The sequence below is a fragment of the Phyllobates terribilis genome, unplaced genomic scaffold, assembly GCF_046119375.1.
Source record: "Phyllobates terribilis strain yellow unplaced genomic scaffold, ASM4611937v1 Scaffold_1__5_contigs__length_1240528914, whole genome shotgun sequence".
NCBI lineage: Eukaryota > Metazoa > Chordata > Amphibia > Anura > Dendrobatidae > Phyllobates > Phyllobates terribilis.
This window is the reverse complement of record NW_027362761.1, coordinates 980,357,528-980,376,339: the sequence shown is the minus strand read 5'-3', so window position 1 is coordinate 980,376,339 and position 18,812 is coordinate 980,357,528. Positions and strand designations below refer to the sequence as shown.

The following is an 18,812-nucleotide window of genomic DNA, read 5'->3' as shown; positions in this document are numbered from 1 at the left end:
GGCTGTAGCAGAAGCCCCTGTTGGTTTTCGGTCACGGAGGAACTGTCGGAGGTCCTCTGGGCAGTTCCACAAGAACTGCTCCGTGACGAACAGTTCCTGGACCTCCTGGCGGGTAGTAAGCGCTAGACCCGAGGTCCAGTGCTCTGCGGCTCCCAACAGCGCCCGCATATGATCGGTCCAGGTGTCCTTGGGGCCACGCAGCAGGCTCCGGAACTTCTGGCGGTACGACTCGGGAGTGAGGTTGTACTGCCGGATCAGGGCCCGCTTGATGCAGTTGTAGTCCTGTACCTCCCCGGCAGGTAAGTCCCCCAAGGCATCCAGGGACTTACCCCTCAAACGGGGGGTCAGGTATCTGGCCCACTGATCCCAGGCAAGATGGTGCTGAAGACAGGTCCTTTCAAATGCCACCAGAAAGGAGTCCAGGTCCCCATCCTTCTCCAGTAGAGGGAAGTCCTCAGCTCGGACTTTGGACGACTTGGTCTCCTGATGGGTTGGTTGCTCTAGCGGAAGCCCCCGCTGGGCCAGGTCCAGTCGGTGTTGGCGCTCCGCAGCTTGCTCTGCACGCTCCGCAGCCTCCTGGCGCTCTGCAGCTTCCCACTCCGCAGCCCACTCTGCACGCTCCTCAGCCTCCCGGCGCTCCGCAGCTTCGCGCTCCTCCTCCGCTGCCTTCTCTGATGCTGCCAGGAGGGTTTTGTAGACGGCATCGCCATGAGACCGGAGACTTGCCATAGCCGCTTGTAAAAGGGCTTGTGATCTGGACAGGCTGGGCTGGGTAGGTGGTGGGCAGCCCACTGCGGGACCGTATACTGGGGACTGGCTCCCTGAGGTGCACGGGCTGGACTCCTCCTCGCCATGCGTAACATTGTCCTCCCCTCCTGCCACACGGACCGTAGCATTAGCCTCCTGCAGGGTCTTGCTCCTGGTGCCCTCTGCCATCTTGGTAACCGACACCGCTGCAACACCTTGTTATACCTTTAGCCTGACCGTCTAGCGTTGGGCTGACCTTAAGACTCCAGCAGTGGAAGTTACCACTGGCAGTCTTTAGTGCCTGGGAGTAGGGGTCCCACAACACTATTATTCTGCAATCCCACCGCTGCCACCAATGTGATGAAAGCCGGCCGGTGGGTGCAGCTCTCTGGCGCCCCCTTACCTCTCAGGTCAGTCAAGGTACTGCACCTAGAGAAAGTAGTGCCAGGAAGCTGCAACCAGCGCAGGGAACACGGTAGAGTGTTATCCCTTCAACGTCACTAAACCGTAACGTCACTACACAGCACAACTCGCTAGCGCCCTCTTAGCCTCAGGTCAGTCAGGGAACTACACCTAGGATAAGCGGTCGCCAGAGAGACTGTCCTGTAACCTACTGGGTATCGGGGCCCTCTGTAGTGAGGGCGGTATATATATCTTCCTTGGCCGCGCCAGGAATATATATATCTGAACCTCCGACCGTCACTACCAGCCTTCCCCAATCTCCAGTTGGTTTGCTGCCACCAGTCCCTATTTTAGATATACGCCCAGTCCGTGAATGGGCCTATATCGGGTCAGGAACCAACCCTGGGTAGCGTTTTTGGCTTGAGCCGAGCTCACACGGACGTGCGTTTGTTATGCAGAATAAAAGGCAGGCCCACAATTACTTGAGGTAATTGATTATAATAATACACTAGATACACGATATACAATTAAATATACACAGGTATAAGGTCAGGCTAAACGATACAACAATGGAATGCAACACACAGAATCACCACAGCATATCAGTTACCGGTTTCTTGATTTTCTTGTGACGCAGGGAGAGGATTCTGCGGTCGCAGGCACGGTCCTTTGTTACAGGCTGAGGCCTACCACCGCATGGTAAAACTGCTCCTCCCCTTGGTGGCCTCAGCTGGTGCTCAGATGTTCAGCACCCCACTCTTGGGTCAAGACTGAGTTATCTCTTGTCTGTCCTGCTATCTTACCTGCCCCGTCCCGCCCACTGCTGGTGAGGTCAGCTGGCTCAGTCTCCACCCTCAGGTCTAACTTCGATCAGAAGCCCAAATTCTAAGGAACCCAATAACTTCTTCTGGGATGGTCTCATGATACCCCCAGGGGTTCCCATGGATTCGGGCTGCCGTAACCGACCTTTTGATATCAATTATGATACCATACGGTCCTCCGGAATGGCTCAGCGCTATATCTTGGCTTACAGAGCACGTACAAACGTCTACCGCGGAGGCTTGTGTGCACAATGGCTCCGGGACGCCGTGATATTTTTTATTGGCCCATCCCACGCAACATGCGTGTACTATTCATGTTTCTATATCTTATGCCTCCATGCTTGTGACAGACAAGGAAACTAGTCCTATGGGACAAATGGTCAGAGTTACAGATGGACGAAGCACCCCCCCTGCTAGCTGTGTTTCCTCTCGAAGTCTTTGAAGCTCCTAGCATTCAAGTGTTAAGTAGGCCCTGGGGGCTTCTTATCTCACAGGAGCCTGGATGGGGGAAACTATCTAGTTGACGTTTTAACAGAAGGTCCCAAGGGTGGGGGCTTCTGAAATGTGGCCATCCCTGGATATGATTTATCATTACCAAGATGGCGGCTACGGGTTCATCACAGTCTGGTATACACCAGTAAATTATAACTGTGGGTTTGCTGTTCCACGGTAAAAAATTTCTATTATCCTGCTTTTCGCTTTTTTGGCCTTAAAGAAAAACAGTAGTGTCTCCTGACTGTTCTGACACAAAAATATATCTGTTGAAAATAGTCTGTTGTAGGCCCGACAAATCCCAGTGTAGTTTTGCATTTCCACGGGTCAAATCTCTGTAGTATCCAGTTGTGGGCCTTTTGTATGTTAAAAAAAAACAGTTTGAGTGTGTCGTTCACTGTTCAGCCGCAAATCTATATATTTAAAAAAGTCTGGTATACACCAGTAAATTATAACTGTGGGTTTGCTGTTCCACGGTAAAAAAATTCTATTATCCTGCTTTTCGCTTTTTTGGTCTTAAAGAAAAACAGTAGTGTCTCCTGACTGTTCTGACACAAAAATATATCTGTTGAAAATAGTCTGTTGTAGGCCCGACAAATCCCAGTGTGGTTTTGCATTTCCACGGGTCAAATCTCTGTAGTATCCAGTTGTGGGCCTTTTGTATCTAAAAAAAAGTGTGAGTGTGTCGCTCACTGTTTTTCCGCAAATATATATATTTAAAATTTTATGGTATACCCCAGTAAACAATAACTGTGGTTTTGCCATTCCACGGTAAACAATCTCTATTATTTAGGTTTTGGTATTTTTTCCATAAAGAAAAACAGTAATAGTTTATCCCTGATTGTTCTAATTGTTTAAAAGAGTCGGGTGTAGGCCAGAGAAATAGAACTGTGGTTTTCCTCTTCCACGGTTCTAATCTACTTTCTATTATCCTTTTTCCATTGATAGTGCGAGTGTAAGCGATTTTACTTCCTTTACAATGGGCAAGGCGCGTGGCAAGGGACGTGGAAGTGTACGTTCTGGTGATGGTGCGTGCAGAGGACGGCGCCGTGGCCAAGGTGAAAATGTGCCACAACCAACAGCCACATCTTCTCGCTCCCACTTCTTGACCGAATTACTAGGGAAGCACAGAACAACACCAGTATTGCGAACTGATCAGTGTGAACAGGTTATTATTTGGATAGAAGATACTACTTCCAGTTACCTGAGCACCACCACCTCCGGTGTGTCTTCCACACGGTCAAATGTTAGTAGCCGTGAGTCTCGATCGCATACTCCTCCTCACCCTGATGCTCCTTCCTCCCACCATGCCGAGTGTCGTCAGACAGCAACTAATCCCACACTTGGACACTCTGAAGAGCTGTTCACTGGTCCATTTCCATATTTGTGCCCCTTGCCTGCTCCGCTTGAAGTGGTGGAAGAGGAGATCCCATGTAGCGATGCTCAAATATTTGAACAGCCACGGCCACAGGAAGTCGACGCTGGCAATTTATCACAAGAGGTGGACGATGACGAGACACAATTGCCAGGAAGTGAGGAGGAGGATCGTGGTGCACAAGTGGAAGAGGAGGAGGTGGTGGATGATCTAGTAACTGACCCAACGTGGCAGGAGGACATGCAGAGTGAGGCCAGCAGCAACACAGGGGGAGGGAGGCAGAGTACCCCAACAGGCAGGAAGAAGCAGTGTGGTGGCCGCAGACAGAAGGCGGGCAACCGTTCCCCGTAACACCAACACGAGGGACATTGCCAGTACAAGCGGTAGGTCTTCCAGAGTCTGGAATTTTTTTAAAGACTCTGCTGATAACCCCAAAAAGGCCATATGTTCCGCCTGCCATGCCAGCATCAGCAGGGGTGACAAAACTACCAGCCTGACCGCCACCAGCATGATCAGGCACATGGCAGCAAAGCACCCGACTTTGTGGGGCGAACCCCAGGGTCCACGACCCTTGTCAGCGGGTGTCACCACTGCTTCTTCCGCTGTTGTGCGTGCAATTGAACCCCCTGTTGTGTGTGCAAGGCAATCCCCTGTCCATACTGCATGTAAAGATGCCCCCTCCTCTCAGTCTTCACTTGTTATGGCAGTTTCTCAAGAAACAGCATCAACGTTCATGTCCACGACCCACCGCAGCGTTGAATTGTCCATATCCCAGACCTTTGAACGAAAGCGGAAATTCGCAGCTAACGCCCCACAGGCCACAGTCCTAAATTCGCACATTTCACAACTGCTTGCATTGGAAATGCTGCCCTTTAGGCTGGTGGAGACGGGGATGGCACACTATTTTGCCCGCTGTGCCATCCCCGCACTACACAAGCACGTGTCCCAAAACATCTGCCGTGCCCTCAACAACGCAGTTACTGGGAGAGTCCACCTGACAACAGACACGTGGACAAGTGCTTGTGGCCAGGGACGGTACAACTCCCTGACGGCACACTGGGTAAACAGAGTGGAAGCCGGGACCCAGTCGGACCTTGGGACGGAACACATCCTCCCCACACCGAGGATTGCGGGCCCTATGTCAGTCAGAGTTGCCCCCACAGTGTACAGCTCCTGCGCATCATCCTTCTCCTCCTCATGCTCAGCCTCCATCTCAGATATCACCACATCAGTTACAAGCTGGAAGCACTGCAGTACTGCCTCCGCCAAGCGGCAACAGACTGTGCTGAAACTCATAAGCTTAGGTGATAAACCTCACACTGCTTGTGAGCTGTGGACAGCTGTGAAAGAGCAGGCCGATCTGTGGCTGAGACCGCTGAACCTCCATCCAGGCATGGTCATGTGTGACAATGGCCGTAAACTGGTGGTGGCTCTGAGGCGAGGCGAGATCACACACGTACCATGCCTGGCTCATGTGCTTAACCTCGTGGTTCAGCGGTTTCTTAAATCGTACCCTGAGTTGCCAGATCTGCTCGTGAAAGTACGCCGCCTGTCAGCTCATTTTCGCAAGTCGGCTACAGCTTCCGCCGCCTTTGCTGTGTTGCAGTAGCGTTTGCAGCTTCCGGCACACCGACTGGAGTGTGATGTCCCCACACGTTGGAACTCTACCCTCCACATGTTGCTAAGGATTTGTGAGCCGAAGAGAGCAGTTGTGGAGTACCAGATGCAACAAGGCCGTCGATATTCAGGTCAGACTCCACACATAAGACCTCAGGAGCGGACCTGGATGTCTGACATATGTACCATCCTGACAAACTTTGAGGAGGCCACCAAGATGGTGAGTGGCGATGACGCCATTATTAGTGTCAGCATCCCACTTGTCTGTCTTTTGCAACGCTCTCTGCAGAGAATTAAAGAGGAGGCATTGCAGCCAGAGTATGATGAGATGGATCAAGAAGCCGTAGCAGGCGATTACACACAGTCCAGCCTTATCTCATCCCAATGTGCATTGGGGGACAATGAGGGGGAGAAGGAGGAGGAGGAGGAGGAAGAACAGGAGCTGGTATCATGCGCTGTAGACAGTAGTACCTCTACAACTGTCATACCGTCGGTTCAGCGTGGGTGGCCTGAGGACAGGGGGGGAGGGGAGCATGGTCAGTCGTCATCTTGGTGAGGACACGGAAATCTTGCCCGTTACCAGTCTGGCACGCATGGCTGACTTTCTGTTACGCTGCTTTAACCGTGACCCTCGTGTTGTCAAAATGTTGGGTGACAGTCATTACTGGTTGGTGACACTTGTAGACCCCTGCTACAAGGAGAACTTTCACTCTCTTATTCCTGAGGTGGAGAGATCTACAAAAATGGGGCAGTACCAGAAGGCCCTTGCTGCAGAATTGTTAAAAAAATTCCCATCTGAACACACTAGCGGCAGAGGTCACAGTTCGTTGTTGCCCAACCAAGGAGTACATGCAAGAGAGACGCAACTTCAATCCAGCAGAGGCAGGGGAACACTGTCAACGTTCTGGGACAATTTTCTCAGACCCTCCCTTCGGACAGACCCTGATGCGTGGGGTACTCTCACAAGTTTCAAAAGATGGTGAGGGAGTCCCTTGCCGACCGTATCAGTGTCTTCCGTGATTCCTCTGTGCCTTTTAATTATTGGGTATCCAAGCTGGACACTTGGAATGAACTCGCTCTGTACGCCTTGGAGGTCCTGGCCTGCCCTGCCGCTAAGCGTGTTATCGGAGCGTGTTTTTAGTGCCGCTGGGGGAATTATAACTGATAAGCGCACTCGCCTGTCAACTGACAATGCTGACAAGCTGACCCTTATCAAAATGAACAATTGCTGGATTGGGCCAGACTTCTCATCACCACCAAATGACAGCAGAGTAACATAAAGTCAAATCCACTGTGTTATTTCGGGAGGTGTATTCACATGCACCGCTTCACACCCACACATGGGTATACGCTTCCTCATTTCGGCTGTTTTATGTTCTTCTCCTTATCCTCAGCCTCCACCACCACTATACCACCAGGGTGACCGTGGTCCATGTTGCCATTATTGAACATTCCTCCATCCTGATTTTTGTCAACTTTTGCTTGGAAGGCATAAGCAAAGACTGTGGGAGACCCACTCCCCAATAAAGGGAATAATATATTTAAGATGCTGTACTGTATGGCTCTTCCAAGGGGCATTAAAAGCATTTTGTTAGACCACTCTGACCTCCACGTCTCTTGTGAGGGGCACTAAAAGCGTCTTGTTATACCACTCTGACCTCCACGTCTCTTGTAAGGGGCATTAAAAGCGTCTTGTTATACCACTCTGATCTCCACGTCTCTTCTGAGGGGCATTAAAAGCGTCTTGTTATACCACTCTGACCTCCACGTCTCTTGTAAATGGCATTAAAAGCGTCTTGTTATACCACTCTGACTTCCACGTCTCTTGTAAGGGGCATTAAAAGCGTCTTGTTATACCACTCTGACCTCCACGTCTCTTGTAAGGGGCATTAAAAGCGTCTTGTTATACCACTCTGACCTCCACGTCTCTTCTGAGGGGCATTAAAAGCGTCTTGTTACACCACTCTGACCTCTACGTCTCATGTAAAGAGGCATTAAAAGCGTCTTGTTATACCACTCTGACCTCCAAGTCTCTTGTAAAGGGGCATTAAAACCGTCTTGTTATACCACTTTGACCTCCACGTCTCTTGTAAGGGGCATTAAAAAGGTCTTGTTATACCACGCTGACCTCCACGTCTCTTCTGAGGGGCATTAAAAGCGTCTTGTTATACCACTCTGACCTCTACATCTCTTGTAAAGGGGCATTAAAAGCGTCTTGTTATACCACTCTGACCTCCATGTCTCTTGTAAGGGGCATTAAAAGCATCTTTTTATGCCACTCTGACCTCTACGTCTCTTGTAAAGGGGCATTAAAAGCGTCTTATTATGCTACTCTGACCTCCACGTCTCTTGTAAGGGGCATTAAAAGCGTCTTGTTATACCACTCTGACCTCCACGTCTCTTGTAAGGGGCATTAAAAGCGTCTTGTTACACCACTCTGACCTCCACGTCTCTTGTAAGGGGCATTAAAAGCGTCTTGTTATACCACTCTGACTTCCCCGTCTCTTCTGAGGGGCATTAAAAGTGTCTTGTTATACCACTCTGACCTCCATGTCTCTTGTAAGAGGTATTATAAGCGTCTTGTTATACCACTCTGACCACCACATCTCTTTAAAGGGGCATTATAAGCGTCTTGTTATACCACTCTGACCTCCACGTCTCTTGTAAGGGGCATTAAAAGTGTCTTGTTATACCACTCTAATCTCCACGTCTCTTCTGAGGGGCATTAAAAGCGTCTTGTTATACTACTCTGACCTCTACGTCTCTTGTAAAGGGTCATTAAAAGCGTCTTGCTATACCACTCTGACCTCCACGTCTCTTGTAAAGGGGCATTAAAAGCATCTTGTTATACCACTCTGACCTCCACGTCTCTTGTAAGGGGCATTAAAAGTGTCTTGTTATACCACTCTGACCTCCACGTCTTTTCTGAGGGGCATTAAAAGGGTCTTGTTATACCACTCTGACCTCCACGTCTCTTGTAAAGGAGCATTAAAAGCGTTTTGTTATACCACTCTGACCTCCACGTCTCTTGTAAGGGGCATTAAACGCATCTTGTTATACCACTCTGACCTCTACGTCTCTTGTAAAGGGGCAATAAAAGCGTCTTGTTATACCACTCTGACCTCCACGTCTCTTGTAAGGGGCATTAAAAGCGTCTTGTTATACCACTCTGACCTCCACGTCTCTTCTGAGTGGCATTAAAAGCGTCTTGTTATACCACTCTGACCTCTACATCTCTTGTAAGGGGCATTAAAAGCGTCTTGTTATACCACTCTGACCTCCACTTCTCTTCTAAGGGGCATTAAAGCGTCTTGTTATACCACTCTGACCTCTACGTCTCTTGTAAAGGGGCATTAAAAGCGTCTTGTTATACCACTCTGACCTCCACGTCTCTTGTAAGGGGCATTAAAAGCATCTTGTTATACCACTCTGACCTCCACGTCTCTTCGGAGGGGCATTGAAAGCATCTTGTCATACCACTCTAACCTCTACGTCTCTTGTAAGGGGCATTAAAAGCATCTTGTTATACCACTCTGACCTACACGTCTTTTGTAAGGGGCATTAAAAGCGTCTTGTTAAACCACTCTGAACTCTACGTCTCTTGTAAAGGGGCATTTAAAGCGTCTTTTTATACCACTCTGACCTCCACGTCTCTTGTAAGGGGCATTAAAAGCATCTTGTTATACCACTCTGACCTCCACGTCTCTTGTAAGGGGCATTAAAAGCGTCTTGTTATACCACTCTGACCTCCACGTCTTTTCTGAGGGGCATTAAAAGCGTCTTGTTATAACACATTGACCTCCACGTCTCTTGTAAGGGGCATTAAAAGCGTCTTGTTATACCACTCTGACCTCCACGTCTCTTCTGAGGGGCATTAAAAGCAACTTGATATAAAACTCTGACCTCCACGTCTCTTGCAAGGGGCATTAAAAGCGTCTTGTTATACCACTCTGACCTCCACGTCTCTTCCGAGGGGAATTAAAAGCGTCTTGTTATACCACTCTGACCTCCACGTCTCTTCTGAGGGGCATTAAAAGCGTCTTGTTATAAAACTCTGACCTCCACGTCTCTTGTAAGGGGCATTAAAAGCGTCTTGTTATACCACTCTGACCTCCACGTCTCTTCTGAGGGGCATTAAAAGTGTCTTGTTATACCACTCTGACCTCCACGTCTCTTGTAAGGGGCATTAAAAGCGTCTTGTTAAGCTACTGGGACCTCCACGACTCTTCGAACGGGCATTGCATTTCCTCAATATTTTTGGAAGCTTTTGCTTGGAAGGCATAAGCAAATACTATGGGAGATCCACTCCCCAATAATGGGACTAATGTTTGTAATATGCTGTACTGACTTCCCCGTCTCTACTGAGGGGCATTAAAAGTGTCTTGTTATACCACTCTGACGTCCACATTTCTTTAAAGGGGCATTATAAGCGTCTTGTTATACCACTCTGACCTCCACGTCTCTTGTAAGGGGCATTAAAAGTGTCTTGCTATACCACTCTAACCTCCACGTTTCTTCTGAGGGGCATTAAAAGCGTCTTGTTATACTACTCTGACCTCCACGTCTCTTGTAAAGGGGCATTAAAAGCGTCTTGTTATACCACTCTGACCTCCACGTCTCTTGTAAGGGGCATTAAAAGTGTCTTGTTATACCACTCTGACCTCCACGTCTCTTCTGAGGGGCATTAAAAGGGTCTTGTTATACCACTCTGACCTCCACGTCTCTTGTAAAGGAGCATTAAAAGCGTTTTGTTATACCACTCTGACCTCCACGTCTCTTGTAAGGGGCATTAAACGCATCTTGTTATACCACTCTGACCTCTACGTCTCTTGTAAAGGGGCATTAAAAGCGTCTTGTTATACCACTCTGACCTCCACGTCTCTTGTAAGGGGCATTAAAAGCGTCTTGTTATACCACTCTGACCTCTACATCTCTTGTAAGGGGCATTAAAAGCGTCTTGTTATACCACTCTGACCTCCACGTCTCTTCTGAGGGGCATTAAAAGCGTCTTGTTATAACACTCTAACCTCCACGTCTCTTGTAAGGGGCATTAAAAGCGTCTTGCTATACCACTCTGACCTCCACGTCTCTTCTGAGGGGCATTAAAAGCATCTTAATATAAAACTCTGACCTCCACGTCTCTTGTAAGGGGCATTAAAAGCGTCTTGTTATACCACTCTGACCTCCACGTCTCTTCCGAGGGGAATTAAAAGCGTCTTGTTATACTACTCTGACCTCCACGTCTCTTCTGAGGGGCATTAAAAGCGTCTTGTTATAAAACTCTGACCTCCACGTCTCTTGTAAGGGGCATTAAAAGCTTCTTGTTATACCACTCTGACCTCCACGTCTCTTCTGAGGGGCATTAAAAGTGTCTTGTTATACCACTCTGACCTTCACGTCTCTTGTAAGGGGCATTAAAAGCGTCTTGTTAAGCTACTGGGACCTCCACGACTCTTCGAACGGGCATTGCATTTCCTCAATATTTTTGGAAGCTTTTGCTTGGAAGGCATAAGCAAATAATATGGGAGACCCAATCCCCAATAATGGGACTAATGTTTGTAATATGCTGTACTGCATGGCTCTTGTAAGAGGCTTTGCTAGTTGCTCTGTCCTAATTTTTGGAAGCTTTTGCTTGGAAGGCATAAGCAAATACTATGGGAGATCCACTCCCCAATAATGGGACTAATGTTTGTAATATGCTGTACTGCGTGGCTCTTGTAAGGGGCATTAAAAACGTCTTGTTAAGCTACTGTGACCTCCACGTCTCTTCCGAGGGGCATTAAAACCATCTTGTTAAGCTACTGTGACCTCAACGTCTATTCCACGGGGCATTGATATTGTCTTTTTATTCCACTGTAACTTCCACCACTCTTCTAAGGGGCATTAAAACAGTCTTGTTAAGCTACTGTGACCTTAACGTCTATTCCACGGGGCATTGATATTGTCTTTTTATTCCACTGTAACTTCCACCACTCTTCCAAGGGGCATTAAAACCGTCTTGTTAAGTTACTGTGACCTCCACATCTCTTCCAAGGGGCATTGAAATGTTGTTTTTAATTACCTTACCTCTAATCTCCACGACTCTTCCAACGGGCATTGCATTTCCTCCTAATTTTAGTCAGCTTTTGCTTTTCAATGCAAAGGTGAAAACTAAGGGAGACACACTCCCCAATAATGGGTAGAAGGTTTTTAGTATGCTGTAATCCATGTCTGTTTCAAGGGGCATTGCAGTTCCTCATAATTTTTGGAAAGCCTTCCATTCACTGCTTAGGCCAACAGTGCACAGGAGACCCAGTTGCTATAAATGGAAAAAAAGGTTTAGTTAAGGCCCTCTGACCTCCATGTCATTTCCAAGGGGCATTGGAGGGCCTCAAAATTTTTGGTAGGCATTGCACTCACTGTATGCCCTATAACTGTGTAGCCGAACCGCTCCTTTTGTTACAGAAACATATCCTACAAGACATATCTGGTTGACTGGCCTGATATTGATGTGAATGGTCCCTGTTCCTCCTGCTCTTTCTCCTTTGCCACTACCTCATCCATCATTTATCACCTGAAGCTTAGTTTTAACGGGAGTCATACAACTTGGATAGTAGCAGGAAAACATCCAGCAATCCTCGGAGGAGGTAGGATATGCGCCAAAACGCTGACCACCTCAGGCCTAGCCGCTACTACATACATGCGCTTGCATTCCTTGAAAACAAAGCAGATGCTAACTTCTATCATCCTCATCATGCTCCTCACCTTGGCACTCTCAACTCCCCTGATGGAGAAGCCAGGGCCCACCGGAGGAGTCGGGTTCTCTGGTGGGCTCGTCCAATGCTGCCCAAAAGCAGGCCAGTCTAAGAAAAGTGTGTGGGGATGTTCCGCGGAGAAATAGGGTCGGCTGGGGACCGTTTATGGACACCCGGCCGCCCCCAGGTGGCTGGGGACCGTGTGTGGACACCCGGTCGCGGGGCGGCTGGGGACCGAGCGCGGACACACGGCCGCCGGGCGGCTGGGGACTGAGTATCAATAAAAGGGCCGCCGACGCAGCCATGACATGGTGGCCGGCGTCTGCCTCCACATGCCTAAAAGGCCCAATTTCAAGTGCAAGCAAGCTAGCAGTATGGTATTGCAACCTGGGGGTGGGTGGGTGGCAGGTTGCATATTTGCACTTGCATTGCAAGGAATGGGAGAGGTACAATTGAACACTACCCTGGGACAAGGACTTGCACGGGGATAGTTGCAAGTCTGCATCTTCTGATGCTGCAAGGATCACTTCTGATGGGCACACTTTTAGGTAGTGACCTGGGAGTCAGAGATGCTTCCAGGGGTCTTCCCCATGCTGTCCCCATGTCTTTTCAGCACTGTATGCATGTGTCACACAGCACATGGCCAGATAAGGTTATAAAATGTTAAAGTGACATTTCCCGGTGAATGCATTTGTCACAGTTGAAAGCAATACAAAAGTGCAAAAACGCATAAAAAGTGCTACTTGTGAACATAGCCCAAGGTGTGGAGGAGTATTTTTGTTTTTGGTTATTTATTTTACCTTATACACAAGTCTTTACCCTGGAAAAGAAATTCCTTCACATATTTCACAGGAAAAAAGTTTCACTTTAGTTTTTGAACGTTTTATTATGAGCCTGTAAAAGTGGCTTAATACCTCTGAACACATTGTTAACAATAGTGACCTGGGGGTCAGATATGCTTCCTGGGGCGATCCCCATGCTGTCCCCTTGTCATTTAAGCACTGTCACTATCGTTTTGGGCACTTTTTAGGCTTTCTGCAGACTGCCGGGGGTGCCGCCGCAAAAATGCTCGGGTCTCCCATAGACTAACATTGGGCTCGTTGCTCGGGTCGAGCACCCGAGTATCACGGCGAGCTCGGGCCGAGATTAGAGCACCCGAGCATTTTAGTGCTCGCTCAACACTAGTGTTCACTGAAGGGGTTAACTAGTGGGACAATTTTATAGGTCGGGTCATTCTGGACGTGGCGATACCAAATATGTGTACTTTTTTTTTTTTACACGGATAAATGTAGTTATTGGATTAAAAAAAATTTAAAACATTTTTGTTCTTTATTTTGTGACTTTTTTTTTAAATATTTTTACAATTTTTAATTAACTTTTTTTTACTGTTTCACATTGTCCCACTATGGGACGTCAACTTTCCCTGCCCTGATCGCTGATCTCATACTGCGCAATGCATCTGCACTGCAGAGCGTCAGATCAGCGTTTGACAGGCAGGAAGGAGGCGTCTCAGCTCCTGCTCTCTGAGCAAGCGCTGAATGGCCACCTTCCTGCAGGACCTTGAAGGACCCTGCAGCCATCTTAGGACTGGGGGTCACCATGGAGACCATCAGCACAATGCGATCGCATCGCATTGTGCTGATGGAAGGAGACAGGGAGTTCATTCCCTTTATAATGCCCTGTGATGCTGCTATTGACAGCGGCATCACAGGGGTTAGCTCTCACATAGACCGCACATAGAGCTGACATCACGCACTTAGCGTGATCCCGCGTGTTCGCGGCTGTGAGAGCACAGCTCACACAGCGCCGTATATATACGGCCCATGTCGGGAAGGGGTTAAGGTGTAACTATCACTGCTCTGTTACTGCCCTTTTTATTAATGCAAACTCTAGCTAGCCTCACATTAAAAAATGTCTAATTATGACAAAAAAAAAACTTAATGGTTACCTTCCACAACCCCACACAGTAAAATGTTAAGTCTTGCAAGACACTAAATGCTGCCATGTAGAATTGTGAGATGCCTCACAGCTTGCTGAAATCTCACAACCTAGGAGTTCAGAACTGACTCCTGCTTGATAGTTGGGTCCTTTCAAAAGTTCTTAAAGAGGTTTTCCCACTAACAATGTACATTTTAATAATTAGATCTTATTATAAAAATAAGGTCCACAACTGGATGTGTTAAAGAAAAATGTTCCTTTCCCAGGAAAGTTGTATAAATTTGCCCCAGTGTAATGGCTATGTATGACCGTGCAGGAATATGCTTGGATAAACCACATCTCCTGTGCAATGGAGGACACAACAAAGAATTTACAGACATTACTGCACGGGATCACAGCTGATTCTTTCTGTGAGGTAAAACAAGTTTTTAAACTAGCAGAGTAATGGTTTTCCTTACAGAAACCAACAGCTGTGATTCCCTGCTGTAATATCTATATACTCTTTTCCTTCCTCCCCTGACCAGGAGCTGTGGTATGATCAGACCATGTTCTGTACGGTCAGACACAGCCATTACACAGTACACAGCAGGAGCACATTTATAAGATTATCTCAGAACAGGAACATTTTTTTCACACATCCAATTGTGGAACTTATTATTCCAAGATCTATTGATTAAAGAGTACTTTGTTCATGGGAAAACCCCTTTAAAGTGAACCTGTCACAGAGTGAAAAGTGGCCAGATTTTGCAATAATCATTTCTGCTGCTCACAGGGTAATTATACAGAGAAAAACACCCCCTAGAGAATCTTGTGAGCAATGCCCTCTTAGTGAAGACCATAAAACCATATGGCGGATTGAAAAAAAAGGAAACAAATAGAATACTCAGGGGAACATTGGGAATAAACAAACAGCAAAACTAGCCACTTCAGACTTGGAGTCAGGTCCTCTTAAAGGGGTAATACCTAAAGGAGTATTGTAGATGTGGATCCCACCAATGTGACCTGCATCTATACCAATAACTGGGCTTTATTGTGCACAATAGTCTGTGGAGAGTTGATTGAAATTCTTATTTATTTATATGGGAATTCTGACCAGCTCTCCACAGTGAGCAATGTAGCCCCATTCTCGAGACATATTTGGGTCCCATATCCTGTGGCTTTGCTATAAATGCATGGAATGATAATACCCCTTTAATGTCAGTTTTCTTCATTTTTTACTAAGTTATATATTGCCATGTTTTTAGTTTAGGGCTATTTAGTGTTTGCCTAAATTAAAAGAGCAGTGGCAGATGATACATACGAGATTGGAAAGCATTCTGACTAAGATTAACAAGAGAATCCCCAAAATAACATGTATGGACCAATCTTTTCTTTAAAGAATTTGTTCCAAAAACAAAATGTATCACCTTGATTATAATGTATGACCACTGAGGGGGGCAACTTCTGAAAGTCCCCACTGATCCCAAAAACAGGGAGCCTAAAGTTTAATATGTAAATAAAGCAGTACTGAGCATGTGCGACTACTAACGTCAATAGACTATAGATGAAGCAGTTGCCACACATACTAACACCTTATTCCTATAAGGGACTTTGGGACCCCTTGTGATTGGTGGGAGCTCCAGTGGTCAGAACCTTAGTATTATTACACTTATCACCTATCTTATACATACAGTAGGTGATATATGTTGCTTATAGAACAACACCTTTAAGAATAAATCTAAATGCAAGGAGCAAAAGTAGCAATAATAGTGAAAAAAACAAACTACCCATCCATGTTCCAGTCTTACTTCAGCTACTGGAAATAACCCAGTTATTAATGTAGAAGAACTAGTAAGCCCATGGTTGTAGCGGCCCAGTAACATCAGCTGCTAAAAAAAAGAGCGTAATAGATAAAATCAGAAAGACCCGCCATCTTCTGTATAAATAGTGGAATTTGTCGAGATATCATGGACTAGTGAATTACATGAACATTTCAGATCAGTAATTAATTCATTTTGCAACGTATTATTAATGCTCAATGCTTATTCAAGCACACACAATTTTGTAGAGGAAGCTAAAAAGAACAGTCACTATTCCTAGAAACACGGACAAATTGTGGGTGCACTTGACTCCTTTAAAGCTAATTACATTGTGTGACCTATAATCAGTCTCAATGTTCGTCAAACATTAGCATAAAATTGATAAATATTTGCTTGTTGACTAACACAACTAAAGAACTACAGACAACACACAGGGCTGTAATTCAGTTTTTGTATAAGAAGCAGAAAAAAAAGAAAAAACGTAATTCTTGGACTTATATTTTCATTATCTCAAAATATTTTTAAATGAATGATTAATATAGTGAGAAGTGAGAGAGCTTTCTATCCCCCCTTCATTTTACGTTAATCCTATTATAAAAATAATCCTTCATTTCATGTCATATTACATGTACTTAGGGTTATTTTGTCCAAACACTACTTAATAGTGAAATTATGAGCAGTGGATGAAAGGTATGTACTGTGTTAAATATTAAGAAGCAGCTGAATCATTAATATATGATGGGACATGCATTTACAATATAAATGCACAAACTTTACCAATGAGTAAACCCAACACCATAGGATGAATGACATAACATTTTTACTTTTTCTTGTATATCCTGCCTCTGGACGTCAAGATCAAAAGCATACTTTACTATCTTGCTAGATTCTTTCTTGAGACCCAACATCAAACAGATGCAATGTTATTCTCTAATAAGTCGTTATAATACTGATATAACTGACTTGACCCTAGCCGAGTTTTCGGAATAATTAGCAATATTACTGTGTATTAAAACCACAACATAATAACAGTCAATTGTATAGAAAATGATAAACATTTTTAATAAACTCATATTCAGGGATTCAGTTCTACACGGTTTAAGATCCAAAGCTATATAATGCACCTAAATGTCATATAGTCAGATCTGGATATTTGAAGTCCATTGATAAACATTGTTCATGCTGCTTTGTAGGCTTGTAAGATACAGATGTTGAGTCAGAAGATGTGAAGCAGTAGGAGGAAGCGAGAAGAGATCCACCAAGGATGAGGAAAAAACCTCCAAACCAACCCATGAATAGTGCTTCACCAAACTCCCATCTTGGGACAATGTCTGGGATAGACTCATCCCAAAACTCCTGTACAGTGTCATAAGCCACCCAGGAAACTGGAGCTAAGGCACTTAGTCCTGAAGTCCAAAGCATTATGCCTCCAAGAAGTAAGAGTCGATTCTTCAGCTCCTGATTTCCTGCTGCAAATTTCACACACTCTAAACCAGGGCTGGATATGACAAGTCCAAGCATCCCAGAGCCATTGGATAGGCACATTAAAATTCTTGAAATCCTGAGCTCCGAAGAAAGAGCCAAGAAAGAATCAAAGTCCTTGCATTGCATTCCTCCTTCCTCTTGAACAACACAAGTTTGCCACAGTCCCATTGTCCAGTTTTCTAATTCATTTAAATCTAGATTCAAGTTTTTCCAGAGAGGCACATACGTAGTAACACAGGACAGAATCCATCCTGCCAAGGACAACAAAGTCCCTCCAAATTGTATGTAAGTTCTTTTGGCCAAAGCCATATTTTTTAGTTATTCCTTGAAAGTATTGTTGTACACCCCAGCAGCTATCTGCTGTCTTGCAGGGGATAGTGAACTAGTAATCTTGGCTTCTAGCTACAGGGTATATAAGCTTTAGACTTTAACCAAAGAGTGATCTTGAAACAAGGTTTTGTTCTTACAAAAGATAGTGTTTCATATAGATGGGGGAGGAATTCCTGGCAGCTAGGAGTTAAGTTTATGATAAGCATTTGATCTGTTACCTTTCAATTTGCTGAGTAAAATTATATCCCGATGCCTGATGATTACAAGCCAGTGGATGAACAAAGAAAGCTCTATGACCCCTCACCCTAAAATACAGCAGTAATCATTGTGCTTCAATATGGATTAATTAGATTTTAAAGGGTGATAAAAGCCTCCTCTGTGTCTAACAGGACTTCATTGTAGTATGTGTACCTGACAATCAGGCATGTAGAAATAAGCCGAGCATAAAAATGGACATTGAATGGAAAGTTTTTGTGCATCAATTGAGAACATTTTGAAACTTTTACTAAATGAAACGGTTTGCATGTTTCCATAATGAGGATTATTGTATTTGAGCTGAGGTTATTACAAAGGTTTAAGAAGAAAGAAGATTAAGCAAGGGCTCACACAAACCTCTATTCATAGCAATGAAGGTGACGCATATTAGCTGTTCAGAAATTAGTTGACAATAATGGGAACATTAGAATAACTTCTTGGGCGCAGTCCATGTGACGTCTGTGATTTGTATATTTCACATTTACTCTATGAGAATTTCCCAATATTTATTTGCCAATGCACTAAGATATTCATGCTTAACATGATTCTGCATTTTTAATTATTTGCTGACCATAGCTTCAAATAGGGTGTGAAGTTGAATATTGCCTTGTATGTGATGAAATTTGTTAACCTAAAAAAAAATAATAAAAGTGAAATAATTTTGGTATTATAAATGTAGTAATTATATAAAGCTAATAAACAAAGTATGCATGTTTTTTATTGTTTTATTGATAGCAAAACTAAATCCTACATAGCTTTGAAGCAAGTTTTCATCTGCAAATGATGCACTTATGTCTATAGAACAAACAGTTAAGTC

General features: G+C 45.4%; 1 protein-coding gene across 1 annotated transcript; it reads right to left on the bottom strand.

The window, feature by feature from the left end:
* Positions 1-16,998: 16,998 nt before the first annotated feature.
* Positions 16,999-17,964, bottom strand: LOC141156861 (putative claudin-24). The gene has a single exon (XM_073643324.1). The coding sequence runs from the start codon at positions 17,717-17,719 to the stop codon at positions 17,057-17,059; it is 663 nt and encodes a 220-aa protein (XP_073499425.1). The 5' UTR covers positions 17,720-17,964; the 3' UTR covers positions 16,999-17,056.
* Positions 17,965-18,812: the final 848 nt, after the last annotated feature.

What these genes read in the sequence shown, in the direction of transcription:
- LOC141156861 (XM_073643324.1), bottom strand. Translation starts at nt 17,719, where the DNA reads ATGGCTTTGGCCAAAAGAACTTACATACAATTTGGAGGGACTTTGTTG.